General features: G+C 48.0%; 1 protein-coding gene across 13 annotated transcripts in view; it reads left to right on the top strand.

Moving 5' to 3' along the window:
• EXOC6B (exocyst complex component 6B) overlaps window positions 1–14989 on the top strand; it is a 400399-nt gene that overhangs the window by 195803 nt on the left and 189607 nt on the right. For all 13 annotated transcript variants that reach the window (XM_084855222.1, XM_084855227.1, XM_084855223.1 and 10 more), the window contains 2 exons: window positions 4159–4332; window positions 9146–9214. In XM_084855222.1, coding sequence (XP_084711348.1) covers window positions 4159–4332; window positions 9146–9214 — 243 coding nt within the window. The remainder of the gene's footprint in view (window positions 1–4158; window positions 4333–9145; window positions 9215–14989) is intronic.

A 14989-nucleotide genomic window follows, 5' to 3' on the forward strand; every position in this document is an offset into this window, starting at 1 on the left:
TTACTCATGGCAGGCTCTTAGTTCCTGTATCTGGGTTCAGAAAGATATGTTTTTTCTAATGCTGAGAAGGACTGAGTCATTCAGATACAACATAGTTCCTTTATAAATAGATGTTCATAGACTATATTTTAAAACATTTATTGTTGTTGTTGTTGTTCAGTCGTTCAGTCGTGTCCGACTCTTCATGACCCCATGGACCACAGCACGCCAGGCCTTCCTGTCCTGCGCTCTCTCCCGGAGCGTGCTCAAGTTCATATTCATTGCATCGGTGATGCTATCTAGCCATCTCATCCTCTGCCGTCCCCTTCTCCTTTTGCCTTCAGTCTTTCCCAGCATCAGGGTCTTTTCCAGAGAGTTTTCTCTTCGCATTAGGTGGCCAAAATATTTGAGCTTCAGCTTCAGTATCTGTCCTTCCAATGAGCACTCAGGGTTGATTTCCTTTAGGATGGACTGATTTGACCTCCTTGCAGTCCAGGGGACTCGTAAGAGTCTTCTCCAGCACCACAGTTCGAAAGCATCAATTCTTCGGCGCTCAGCCTTCCTTATAGTCCAGCTCTCACAGCCTTATGTTGCTACTGGGAAAACCATAGCTTTGATTAGACGGACCTTTGTTGGCAAGGTGATGTCTCTGCTTCTTACTATGCTGTCTAGGTGTGCCATAGCTTTCCTCCCCAGGAGCAAGCGTCTTTTAATTTCATGGCTACAGTCACCGTCTGCGGTGATCTTGGGGCCCAAGAAAGTAAAATCTGTCACTGCTTCCATTTCTTCCCCTTCTATATGCCAGGAAGTGATGGGGCCAGATGCCATGATCTTAGTTTTTTTAATGTTGAGTTTCAAACATTTATTACCAACAGGCAAATGTGTTTCAGACAATTACAGAAAGAAATTGATACTGTGGAATTTGTTGACAAATACACACAATGTCATACTCCAAGTACTGAAATTTTTCAAATATTAAATTATTCCTGGCGCCGATGAAGCTGTGATGCTCAGATGCAGGTAAATGTCCTCAAGCTGGAGATGATCAGAGACCAGCTGCCTGAGTACAGAGGGAGGAAGTGGTTCCCTCCACTACTGGTAGAGTATAATTAGAGGGTTTTGTAAGGGGGCTCTTATTGGGGTCCTGGAGATCAGATATGGGTATCTTTAGGTTGCAAAGACCCTTTAGATTATCCCCTAGTACAAGTATAAATGTCAATTAGACATTTTCTAAAATGTTCTGGACACCTGTCCTGTGTGTGTGACCTGGGTCATTATTATCCTCCCTGGAAAGAAGCAGTCTGTTGCACATGATGCAGTGTGAGCTTGGACAGGTTTGGCCATCGGTGCGTTGATTCCTCCAAGACTTTAGGAGGGATGCAGCAAATGTGTCTATGGCATCCCCGGGGCTCTGTGCTGCAGCTTGGCACTCCAGCAGCTTCATTGATCCTTGCTGGAGGCATCTTGTTCTTGGTGTTGTCTACATGGTACCATCCTCTGCAGAGGAACACAAGCAAATAAAGAGTTTGTGTAATCTGAATTTTGGCAGTGAAGGAGATGACGGATGCCGGGGTGGCGGAAGGCAAGAGTAGCAAGGGGTGTCTGTGATCTCATGCAGTGGCATACACTTGGGTTTTTGTTTCAGTTAGGGATGAGAACTGAGGGGAGAAGCCAACAGTTCCACAGAATGGGCAGGCTATGGACTGGGGTCTAAACAGGGAGGGGGAATTACAAACCCAATCTGGGAGGGAGTTTGATGGGGGCACTGAGGGAGAATGGGCAGAGTTGGAGAGCAGGCGACTTTTGGGTGGCTGGGCATAGTAGAACTGGAAGGTAGAAGAAGAAATAAGGACCAAAAGATAAGATGGAGGGAGGCTGTCGAGAGCTTTCGCGGTGAGGGCAACCCACCTCTGCCCTGAGTCTTGGCAGGCAGCTGGGTTTGGAAGAGCAGGGGGGGAAAGAGGGCCTAATATTTGTACAGTTTTGCAGGATTCCTGTGTATGTGTGTATGAATGGGGAAATGTGTTGGTGTAGATTCTGCTCTGTTTTGCCACTAGAGGTCAGGGCTGCGCCATGACCGAGGACCCTGCTGGGTCTGTCCGTCCGTCCGTCCCGCAGGGTCGCTCCTCCATCCGGAGTGAACTTGCTTTCTGACTGACTCTGACTGTTGAGAGGGCTGTTACGTTTTCGCACCTCTCCGACTGAGTTGGGGGATGCTTAATTCTCCTTTGTTTTCAGTGGTACTCCGGTATGCAGGGCAGCAAAGGGTTGCAGTTCTAATTAGTATCTTGCCATGAAAACTCCCCAACTCCAGCCTCAGTGAGAGCACCTTGATTTTGTGGGCATTGGTTACTTTGGGTGAATCTTACTTTGCCCACCCACATTTTATAAGAGTTTCCTCAATATCACCCGGTGGTTTTTTTTGGATATTTCAGGATTAAGTTTAAAATGGGGAGACTCTGCTTTGGGGACAGCACAGCAGTTTCTGGGCACAGGGGAAGATGCAGCCCCTCACACGGCCCTGTGCAGCATTGGAGGGAGAAGGTGCCAGGATCTGTTTTGTGGCCTGAGCATGAGAGGCCGGCCAGCCCTCCGCCTGGGCCCACAGCACCCTCCATCACATGGCATACTTCTTCGTGTTGCGAATATCTAAGGCTTGCAAAGCCCATTTAAAGGCTCCCATTTTGCCTTTGTGGTCCTGCAATCTGCTAAGCAGCTGTACTTATTTCTGCTAGTCCCTAGAATATTGCTGGGGGGGACGGGACTGCTGGGTGGGGCTTGCATAAACCCTCATGCTGTGCAATGTGGAGTCTCCTTTTGTGGGGTGGGGGTGCTGCCTGCCGTTTGCACTTCTGACAAAGTGCTGCGCTGGTGCTGGGGAAGCTGGACCCTATCGCTTCCCAGGGCCGCACTTGGATTGATGCACTCCACTCCCTTCCGGGGAGGAGGAGGAGGAGGAGGAGGAGCCATTTGCTCCTGCCACTGACGGTCTTCTGTGGGTTTTGGTTTTGCACCAGAGCAGAGCCTGCCTGGCTCTTGTGCTATTGTGGGGGCTGGGGGGGGGGCTGCCCTGACATTCCTCCTTCCTTCTCCTGCTGTGGTTGGGTGCTACGTGGGTCACTGTAGTGTGACCTCAGCATGGGGAATCCTGTCCTCCCTTGCCCTTGGGGAAACGCTGGGCTCACAGCTTGCTCTTCATGCTGGTGCCGCACTACTGGATTTCCATGTTCCGGAGGTCAAGTGTAAGTGAAGGAGCGAGAGCATGAGAGCAGGCTCCCTGTGCAGGATCCGATCACCCACAGGCTGACTGTCCGTCATTTCAGACTTCTGTGCAGAGTGGGGTTTGCCCCCTTAGACTTTATATAAACTCGGTTCCTGAGGAATGTCTCTGTGTCCTGATTCCCTTCCAGTCTGTCAGTGCATGCACACATATTTGGGGCGAGTGGATTTTCTTTTCTGCCATGCGCATGATGCTTTCTAACAAGAAAACCCCTGCTCTGTTTCAGACAGTCAGTTTAATTGGAAGGCTCAGTGGCCTATTTCTCTGCTGCTAGAAAAATCCCAACAGCTCCTTGCAAGCTCCCCCCATGCCCCCTTGTATTGTGCTTCCTACAGATTAAAATATTAGGTTTATGAACAAATGTGGTACAACCGGGGTGGGGTGAGGTGGAGGCAGGGACACCTCTTCCTGCCAAGTTGTCTCTTTTGTCAAGCAGTGTCTTGGGAGAATCCACATCTTAGCCTGTTGGCAGAATGCATTTTGCAGACGGTGTCAATCAACAGTGCACTATTCAGATTTCCCAGGATGCTGCAAGAATGCTTTCATGGTTCTCTGGGGCCCAGATGTGGAAGGCTTTTACTGACATGGGATAAAAAGGGGAACATATCCAAAAGTAAAGTAACCCTTGGTCCTTAATGCATCCGGTGATGGCTGCCACATCAGTGCAGCTGGGCCGCAAACTGATCACTCTGGCAGTGTGTTGGGCTCAGGAAAGAGATTTGTGAACGAGCACCATTGCAGGATTTGTGCACTTGCATAATCTCCCAAGTGGGATAGAAATGGAAGGGAGGTAAACACAAGGTTCAGTTGTGTGCAGTTCTGTAGGTTGCCATTTGTTCCACCATAAGATGATGGCAGGAGGTGCTCCTAACTGAATTCTCCATCTGATTCTGCTCTAGGCCCAGCAGCAAAGAAGCCTGGACAGTGTTGTGTCCCAGCCCGCAAAAGCGGGAGGTAGAAGACTCAAGAAGGATGCTTGTGCAAGCTCAGACCCAGAGGTCAAACCCACCAGCCCGATGTCTGAGCAGGATTCTGGGATCTTGGATGTCGAAGATGAAGAAGAGGATGAAGAGGCAAGTACATCCACAGTGCAAGTGAGGGTTGGGGTTTGGCTTGCCCAAGATGCCGGTCCCTGCATGGCGATGGCTGGAAAGGGAAGGGGGGGGGTGCGTTTTCTGGGAGAGAAGCAATTGCCCTGGATTGGGACTTGGGCCCTTGTTGTACCGTGGACAGCCACTGCTGCTGGCGGAGCTGTTCTGTTGAGTCCTCTGGAGGGTCAGGGTTTACCAGCGAACCTTGCTAAGAGGGCAGAACCCTGCTCTCCACTCCCCACGCCTTTTTGTTGTCCCCTGTTTGAATTGCAGCCTGGCCATTCTGGCTGCCCTGCCATCCCTTGGGCAGCCAGAAGATGATCAGAGAGACTCTCCCCCAGTGCAAGGCCAGGCCTCCTCTTCCCTGATTCAACAACCAGCTGGTCATTTAGGAATGAAATAAATGGAGAACAAGGGCTTCTAGGCAGTGCATGTGCATGCTCAGAGTATAAAACCTAATCACCAAAGCCCTGTTTTTGAGTTCTGCTCTTGTGTGTATTGTGTCTGTGTTTCCAGCTTGCTGCAGAACTGAGGCACCCTGCCCAAAGCCTTTCTCAGATGATGCAAAATCCCTGTGGATCTTGTTCTCATGCTGCCCCTGATCTTGTGCCAGGAGACTGGTGTGCTGTCCCTGTGCAGCAGAAAGGGATTGTGTCAGTCTTGCTGCTCCCTGAAACATTTTTGGAAATGGGTTCGAGGAGTACTCCTGTATTAGCTTTGCTGGGGGTGGGTGGGGTGGGGAGGAAGGACCCAGATAGCAAGGACCTTAAAGGGATCCAAGTAAAGCTGCCTTAAATGGATGGTCAGTGTGGGAGGGGTGGTGTAGCCTTGCTGCTTTCATAACTCAGTAAATAGCACTGTATGGCGCTGGAACAGGCTCACACTCCCTCTGTCCATTCCCAGCATAAGTCCTCCACCAGGGACCCCAGGCTTGGCCTGATCCTGGATTGGAGGGGGAAGGTGCTGTCCTTGGTGATGAAACTGGCATTGGAGTAGAGGTCTGCCTGAAGAGTGCAACAGTGCAGGAGGAAAGGTTGGATAGGGAGATGCTTCTTGTGCTCTCAAAGGACTGAAGAATTGTGCTCTCAAAGGACTGAAGAATTGTGCCTGCATTCTAGTGCTGCCCCACTGGTTCCATGGGGGGAAGCAGTGCCTCAGGTTCCAGTCGTGAGCTCCACATGGAGGAAATGGGTATCCCTTTGGAGGAGAGGCTGAAGCTCAGTGGTAGAGCACTTCATTGCCTGCAGAAGGTCCTAGTTTTGATCCCTAGCACCTCTCATTGCAGGATCTCTTTTAGCTCAGGAGAGACCTTGAAGGACTGATGCCAATCAGACTAGGCAATACTGAACAAAGACAGAATAATTGTATGACTTGCAACAAGACAGCTTCATGTTTTTTATTATACAATTTTTATCCCACCTTTTCACTCTGAACACAGATGCTCAAGGAAGCTCACATCAGAATATGAACAATATGTAATAAAGAAATACTGAGCTTGCAGCACTTAAAAAAGAGTAACAATCAACAAATCATACTCAGGGGAGTAAAAAGTAAAACCACAATCCAGACAAAGGCTTGCAGAGACAAAACAAAACCAAAAACTTTTTAAGCCACTGGCAGAAGCCAAGGCTAAAAGGATCTTCAAATGTTCTTGTAAGAACAGAAGCCTTTCTTCCATCATATCAGAATGTTAAGTTTGGAAACTGAGTCTGACTAATAGATAAACTTATATATTAGTCAGACTGAGCTGAATTGCTTTGGTGGTGTTGCAAACACAATGGGAAACTAAAGATGTAATATTTCTAGAAACCATTGCCCATAAAGTGTGGTGTCAAGATCCTACTTAAGAGTCTAAGTCTCAGAGTCTTTGAAAGATGACACTGCAGTAAGAGACCCAGTTGGTCATTTAATGAAATTCCCAGTCTTAAGGAAGGATACCTTGTGTGGGAGGCACCTCTCACCAATGCCTGTCCAGCCATTCCTTGCAAGACCACGAAAATTGTAAATCCCAAAACTTGTCGTGTGTGTGTGTGTGTGTGCGTGTGTCTGTGTGTTTATAGAAAATAAATCTATAAACAAATGTATTCCATTGCTTGACTATTCTGAAAACTGGGCAGCTTTTCCAAAAGTTTAATAGATTACAACATTCCATTCTTTCAAAGACCATCTTGTAGTTCCGTTCTCCACATATGTAGGATCCACTAATAATACAAAAATGCATTTTAGGCAAATGCATGTTTGATGCAGTTATAGAACTATGATAGGAAGCTTTCCCTTAGTTTCGTCCAGTGATGCCTATTCTAATGGCTACATAGAATCATATAAAATAGAATAGTAGAGTTGCAAGGGGCCTACAAGACCAATCTACAATGGATTGCTTTATCATCTGCTCCAGAATTTTCCCGTTGTGCTAGGTAAACTGGCTGTCAGTTCTCTTGATGGCTGTGCCTAAAGGGTACTTCTGATGGTGGTGGTGGAGCCTTCCCCAAGGTGAGCATTCTGCTGCCTTCCAGAAGGACAGAAATAACTTAACGTCTGTTCTGGGTAAACTAGTTGAAGGCATTATGAAAGGTGAAAATTAGTAAGCATATAGAACGACAAGACCTGCTGAAAAAGAATCAACATGGTTTCCGCAAATGTAAGTCCTGTCTGACTAACCTTTTACAATTCTTTGAGAGCGTCAATAAACATGTGGGAGGGGCTGATCCAGTAGACATTGTTTACTTGGACTTCCAAAAGGCCTTTGACAAAGTCCCTCACCAAAGACTCCTGAAAAACTTAGCAGTCATGGAATAAGCAGAAAGTTCCTATTATGGATCAGTAACTGGTTAAAGAACAAAAAGCAGAGAGTAAGAATAAATGGTATATTCTCTCAAGGGTGGGAAGTAAATAGTGAGGTCCCACAAGGATCTGTATTAGGACCAATGCTTTTCAACCTGTTCATAAATGATGTGGAATTAGGAGTGAGCAGTGAAGTGGCCAAGTTTGTGGATGACACCAAATTATTTAGGGTGATTAAAACAAAAGGATTGTGGAGAGGTCCGAAAGGATCTCTTCAAACTGGGAGAATGGGCATCTAAATGGCAAATGCAGTTCGATGTAATCAAGTGTAAAGTGATGCATGTTGGGGCAAAAAATCCCAACTTCAAGTATAGCCTGATGGGATCTGAGCTAGCAGTGACTGTCCAGGAAAAGGTTCTTGGGGCCGTGGTGGACAGCTCAATGAAGATGTCAACCCAGTGGGCAGCTGCTGTTAAAAAAAAGGCAAACTCCATGTTAGGCATAATTAGAAAAGGGATTGAGAATAAAACTGCCAACATCATACTGCCCCTGTACAAATCTATGGTGCAGCCACACTTGGAATACTGTGTCCAGTTCTGGTCACCACACCTCAAAAAATATATTGTAGAGCTGGAAAAGGTGCAGAAAAGGCCAACTAAAATGATCAAGGGGCTGGAGCATCTCCCCTATGAGGGAAGGTTATAATAGCTGGGATTGTTTAGCTTGGAAAAAGGGTGAGTAAGGGGAGACATGATAAGAAGTCTACAAAATGATGTATGGTATGGAGAATGTGGATAGGGAGACATTTTTCTCCCTCTCATAATACTAGAAGCGGAAGTCATCCCATGAAGCTGATTGTGGGGGATCCCCCACCTGAATCCCCCACCTGAATCAGGTGGGGGATTCAGGAGAGATAAAAGGAAGTATTTCTTCACATAGTGCATAGTTAAACTATGGAATTTGTTACCACAGGAAGTAGTGATGGCCACCAATTTGGACAGCTTTAAAAGGGGGTTGGACAAATTCCTGGAGGAGAAGGCTATCGATGGCTACTAGTCCTGATGGCTATGTGCTCCCTCTAGTACCAGAGGCAGTGAGCCTCTGTACACCAGTTGCTGGGGCACATGGGTGGGAGGGTGCTGTTGTGCTCATGCTCTGCTTGTGGGTTCCTGGTCGACAGCTGGTTGGCCACTGTGTGAACAGAATGGACTAGGTGGACCCTTAGTTTAATCCAGTATGGCTCTTCTTATGTTTCTAAGGCAGAATTAGGCCCTCTTGTTTCAGCTTTTTAAAGCAGCAAAATATCCAGGACTGTTCATCATTGAGATTTGTGCTAGGTGTGTGCATTTCTTCATTGTCCTGCTTTATCTGAGCATTGTAGTTGAGGATGAGATTTATGCAGGGCGGAGTTATTCCTCATTTGCCAACGTTGGTATCTGCTTATTAATTCTTTTTAATTATTAGTTAAATTCGGTATTAGTTAAATTTGTTATTAGTTATTCAATTTATGAAAGGCAGAGTGATTCCTCATTTGCCAAAGTTGGCATTTGCTTACTAATTTTTTAAGACATCTGGCCAAATTCCAGTATGAGAGACTGGGTTGACCAAATGTGGCTAGGGTTATTTGCCTGTGCTGCCATTTAATTGCTTAGAGGATCAGTGACCTTGGAATAACAGTCCCTGACTTCACTTCAGTCTCCTAATTCCTTTTGCTCCTCTCGTCCCTCTCCAAATTAGAAGTTGAGGCAAGTGACAAGGAGGTTGATGGCCCCTGGCAAGAGGAGAGGGGGGAGTTCCTCCCACCACTGGCATGTGACCTGCAGGGGCAAGATGGTTGCCCCCCTCTGAGAATGCGTGATTTATCATTCTTTGCCTCTCTGCTTCCCTCCTGTGATTTCCAACATGATTTCTTTCTTCTTTTCTCTCCCCCTCCCCTAACCCCATACATGTTTTGTGCCTGGATAGTTCTCCACGTTTTCAGCTGATCCATGTGTTTCTCTTGATATCACCTTAGGTGCCTGGCGCCCAGGATTTGGTGGATTTCTCACCCGTATACCGTTGTTTGCATATCTACTCAGTATTGGTAAGTGGGCTTCCCCCTCTTCCCCATGGCCAGGCTCTTCTCAGAATAGTGAAAGGAGGCCTGGAATCTTCAAGAAGCTGTTGGATGACCAGCATGTATGTAGCTGAAATTGTGATTCCCCTTTACCCTCCTGCCATAAAGTGAATGCAAAGTTATAGTGTTGATGATCCTCTCACATTCCTGCCCGAAAGTGAGCATTGCAGGCTGACACACTCAACAAAGGCAGTTCTGCCCTTACAGGTTGGCTTAAGCCAAATAACTTCCCCAGATCTACTGGAATCTTGACTTCATTGGTAGAATAGGTCCTTAAACAGGCCCTTAGTAATAATACCAGGGCTAGTGTGGTGTAGTGGCAAGAGTGTTGGACTAGGAGCTGGGAGATCCGGGTTCTAGCCCCACTCGGCCATGGAAGCTCACTGGGTGACTTTGGGCCAGTCACAGACTCTCAGCCCAACCCACGTCACAGGCTTGTTGTTGTGAGGATAAAATGGAGAGGAGGAGGAGAATGTAAGCCGCCTTGGGTTCCTTGCAAGAGGAAAAAAGGCGGGGTATAAATGCAATCAATCAATCAATAGTGGGGGGACAGGACCTGGGTTTATATAAGGTACTGTTGTGTTTTCCACCCTCCAACTGTAGTTACTAAAGTCCAGGGGCAGGGAAGTGGCAGAAATTTTGTTAAGTGTAAATGTGAACTGACAAAAGAAGAATGCAGATGGTGCAAATGCATGTTAAAAGATACAGAAGTACATGAGATGCTGATTTAATAGGAATCAAAGCTTACAACAGCATCATCCCCACAAGGCTCTTGCTTCATCAGCAATATCTTGTATGGAATGGAGGTGTTTGGAGAAGTCAGACTTCACCGGCTGGTACCTGAATATTCTTGGCCAACCAGAGGCAAGTGAGTTTTCTTCTCCACTAGCCATCAGTGTTGTGCCTGTTCAGTAGGATTAATCAGGCCTGTAAGACAGGGCATTCTTCTCTGAAGTTACACAGTGTGTGCTGTGTCTCTGAGTTGTGCATTTTCATCCATGATGTTAATACTACTGCTCTTAGTGTCTCTTCTGACAGAATTCTGTTTCCCTGGTCCCATTTTAATCCTGCATGAGACTGTGTGTCTTTTGGAAAGCCAGCAGGGAAATGTATGACCCATTTGTGCCAGAGATCTTGAGATGTGCTATGAAGTGTTGTTGATTGCTTGGCTCTGGTTTCTGAGAGTTAATGCTTTGTGTCTTGAACACTTGGCCTGAGTGTTCTTGGCCAGAGGTGGAATTTTGAGCCCAGAGTTCCCAACCCCAAGCCCCCTTCTTTATCTATACAACCTCACTGGCTCTGCTTTCCCTTCATGTGTTAAAATATATGACTTAGTAGCTTACCTACCAAGAAATGCTTCTCCTTCTTTATCTCTCCTGTCTCTGGACAACCAATTTCCAGAGGTTTTCTGCATGTACCTGGGGGTTGCACACACATCTTCCTGTTTGCTAGTGACTAAGTCCTGCTTCTTTGAGATGCATCATAAGAGTGAATGCTGAGAAATTTAACATGCTCGAAGCAGCTTTTAGCTCGAAACCAAAAGGCGCGCGATAAAAGAGTAACAAAGTGTGTTTTACAATGGTGTGTGCTACACAGCCATTGAGCCTGATCTCAGAGAGACCCAGGAGAAAGGTGATGCATTTCCCCTGACCTATGGCTAATTCCTGAATGGGCTTTCGAGGCTCCGCTCTTAGAGCACATCATATCAGCGGTCAGGCGGGCACCAGAGAAAATGTTCACATCAGCTTCAGCCGGAAGGATCATAATGTAATAGCTCCCCAAAATGCTAATATTTGTCATTTACAATAGCGTTATCGCAGTGCTTGGCCTGCAGTTGAAAAGGCCCACTTTGAATAAATACTGCAGTATTTATTATTTTAGTGAACCCGACCTTCCTGTCACCTCACTTTTATGGCTGAGCAGCTTATAAGTTCCCAAAGGATTATTTGAAAAATCCTGCTTCTATCTGCCAATCCTCCTTATCAGCAGTGCAGGAGTTCACATATTGTAACATAAGGTCAGCGCTCGGTCATGGTCTTGGAGACAGGGCCAGGCACCTGTAAATCCTTCCTTCAGCAGTGGAGGCGAAGTACAATATCAAACAGGCATGGAGACTTTCCAGGAAGTGCTGAACTTCAGCAGGAAGGGCAACTGAGGGGGGAAGAAAGCCAACCAGGGTTGGGCTGTGGTGAACCGAAAGTGGCCTTTTGCATGACTTGGGACAGCAGACGCTAGCAAAAATTATCTGTGTGTGGGGGTGGGGAGAAGAGAATCTCCATTCAGCGGCTTCTTGCCTGTAGGGAATCAGCCAATTGTGGTGTTAGCAAGAAGCCAATTGAAAAGCAGGCAGGGCCTCCAGTGGGCCCCAAACAGCACCCCTGGCAACATGGGAGAGTCAGAATGGGAGAGTCGGAATTGCTCCACATAGAAGCCAGGGCACCCAGCTTCTTCTTTTGCACTCTGGCTAGTAATCTGATAGCTTGTGGTAGGTTCACACACGCAACTACCACTCAGTCAGTGGTGGTGCACCGTAGAGTATTTCCCCAATATATTTAGAGGGATCCCACAGCCCGGCAAAGCAACAGTCTTCCATGATGATGGATTCTAAAATGTGGTCATGAGTTATCCAATGTTCTGTTCAAGAACCTGGGCTTGTCTGGGTCTGAAGCAACCTATTGGGTAACCAAGCCAGGACTGAGCAGAGACAAAAATACTGCAGCAGGTTCAGAATTTATCTGGAATGCATTACATGCTTTAAAAAAGATTTTAAGTCTTAAATTTTAAGAGCTTGTGTGTGGTTACATGAGCTGATTGTGTTGACTTGAGATCTTCAGCTAACATGGTATATTAAAGCTTAGCATTTGGCACTATATGGACATGCCTTGGAAGGGTCTATACGATTCCTTTGGTAGCATTGAGACGAAATGTAAATTACAGTTTGAGCTGAAATAAGGAGGATGCAACTGACAAAGGGTGCTTCTAGACAGAGGGCTTCTAGTGCCAGCAATCAGAAGGCCCTAGTGAGGCTGTTCTGTCTCTTTCTCCTTAATGGGTTTTCTCTGTTAAGGAAAAGATGGAAGAAGCAGTGGGGAAACATGGGAGGGTCGGAAGCAGAAGATGGCATTGTCTGGGTCCCCCATAAATGTCTGTGAGTGAGGCAGGGCGATGGCGCCATAAAAGCTTCGTCTGGAAGCACCCAAAGCTGGTATTACTACCATACCTGGCTAAATAGTATGACTTCTGCATTTATTTATTTAATTTATTAATTGCCCATCTGGCTGGCCTAGCCACTCTGGGCGATGTACAGCATATAATAAAACAGTTTAAAACAATAAAATTCTACAATAAAAACATTTTCTAAAATACCCTGACCCACCCCAAATGCCTGCCTGAGCAACCACGTTTTTAATGCACAGTGGAAGCTCATTAAAGAGGGGGCATGGCGGAGTTCCTTAGGGAGGGAGTTCCACAGAGTGGGGGCCACCACAGAAAAGGCCCTCTCCCTAGTCCCTGCCAGTCTAGCTGTCCTGGCTGATGGGACAGAGAGAAGGCCATCCGAGGCTGATCTTGTTGAGCGGCCTGTCTGGTGCTGCTGGAGGCGCTTCTTAAGATAGGCTGGGCCGGAACCATATAGGGTTTTAAAGGTCAAAACCAACACCTTGAATTTGGCCCGGAAAACAACTGGTAACCAGTGCAACTCCTTCAGCACTGGAGTGATGTGATCTTGCCGGCAACTGCCTTTAATCAGGTGAGCCGCCACATTCTGTACCAGCTGCAGCTTCCGAACCGTCTTCAAGGGTAACCCCACGTAGAGCGCATTACAGTAGTCTAAACGAGAGGAGACCAGGGCATGTACTACTGATGGGAACAGATGGTCGGGAAGGAAGGGGCGCAGCCACCGTATCAGATGGAGTTGATACAGCGCTGTCCGGCTCACAGCTGACACCTGAGCCTCCATGGACAGCTGGGAGTCCAAAATGACCCCCAGGCTGCAGACCTGGTCTTTCAAGGGTAGCCGTACCCCATTCAACACCAGGTCAGCATCCCCCAGCCTCCTCTTGTCTCCCACCAAAAGTACCTTGGTCTTGTCAGGGTTCAGCTTCAGCCTGTTCCTCCCCATCCAGCCACTCACCGTCTCCAGACATTTGGACATATGGCCAACCTTGGTGAAGATTTGAACGAGAGGTAGAGCTGCATGTCATCCGCATACTGATGACACCACACCCCAAACCTCCTGATGATAGCCCCCAGCGGCTTCACATAGATCTTAAATAGCATCGGGGAGAGGATGGAGCCCTGTGGCACCCCACAAGTGAGTGGCCATGGGTCCAAAACCTCCTCTCCCAGTGCTACCCTCTGGTACCTGCTGGAGAGGAAGCAGGTACAGTGTCTCCAATGCTCAACCCCTCCAGGTGGTCCAGGAGGATACTGTGGTCAACGGTATCAAAAGCCGCTGAGAGGTCGAGGAGAACAAGGAAGGAGCATTCACCCCTATCCAGAGCCCTCCTCATATCATCCACCAAGGCGACCAAGGCTGTTTCTGTCCCATGCCCAAGCCTGAAGCCCAACTGAAATGGGTCTAGATAATCGGTTTCTTCCATGCGTGCCTTCAACTGCATCGCCACCACCCGCTCAATCACCTTGCCCCAAAATGGCAGATTTGAGACTGGGCGAAAGTTGTTCAGAACTTGGGGATCCAAGGAGGGCTTCTTTAAGAGTGGTCTTATAACTGCCTCCTTGAGGGCTGATGGCATCACTCCCTCCTCAAGGGAGGCGTTCACCACCGCCCTGATCCCCTCACCCAGTCTCTCTCTGCAGCCCATAATGAGCCAAGATGGGCAAGGATCAAGTAAGCAGGTGGTCGGCCTTACAGATGAAAGTACCTTGTCCACTTCCTCAGAAGGAAGAAGCTGGAACCGATCCCACAAAACCGGTTTGCCACAGGCCGCCTCTTGCTCACTAACTTTATCCACAGCATGTGGAGTAACACTCCTTATCTGATCAATTTTATCTGCAAAGTGCCTTGCCAAGGCCTCACAGGAGGCCTTAGAATGCTCGAGTGGTTCGGGAGCCACAGGACCGGCCAGGCTCCGGATCACTTGGAACAGCTTCCTGGGACAGCACTCTGCAGACGCGATAGAGGCAGCATAATATTCCTTTTTTGCTGCCTTCACTGCCACATGATAGGCTGAAGATACAGCTCTAGCTAGGGATGTACGAAACACCTACCTGGCTCCGTGCTGGGCAATCCGCGGTGGGGGGGAGACGCTCCGTCCCTCCCTCCGGAATCCTCGATGGGAGGGAGGCGCTCAGTCCCTCCCCCCAGAATCCTGCCCGTCCGGCTCCGCTCTGCGGCCAAGCTGCGGAGCCGCCAGCCGGCTCCGGCCACCTGCAGCCGAACATCCGGCCGCTGGGCAGCCCTGCAGGGACGCAAATGGCGGCTGTCGTAGCTGCTGCCATTTGCGTCCCTATATTGAGCCATGATAGGCTACGTAAATATTTACGTAGCCTATCACAGCAGGGGGAAAACCCCAGCATACGCAAATGGCGGTAGCCGCCATTTGCATATGCTGGGTCCCCCCCCTGCCGTGATAGGCTACGCAAATACTTACGTGGCCTATCACGGCCTCCACAGGGACGCAAATGGCATCCCTGCGTTAGCTGTGACAGGCTACATAAGTATTTACGTAGCCTATCGTGGCTATGAAGAGGAGGAAACGAATGGCGGCCGCAGGATGGCCG

Source organism: Heloderma suspectum, chromosome 5 (assembly GCF_057233095.1).
Source record: "Heloderma suspectum isolate Gila_16-S chromosome 5, 16-S_ref, whole genome shotgun sequence".
Lineage (NCBI taxonomy): Eukaryota > Metazoa > Chordata > Lepidosauria > Squamata > Helodermatidae > Heloderma > Heloderma suspectum.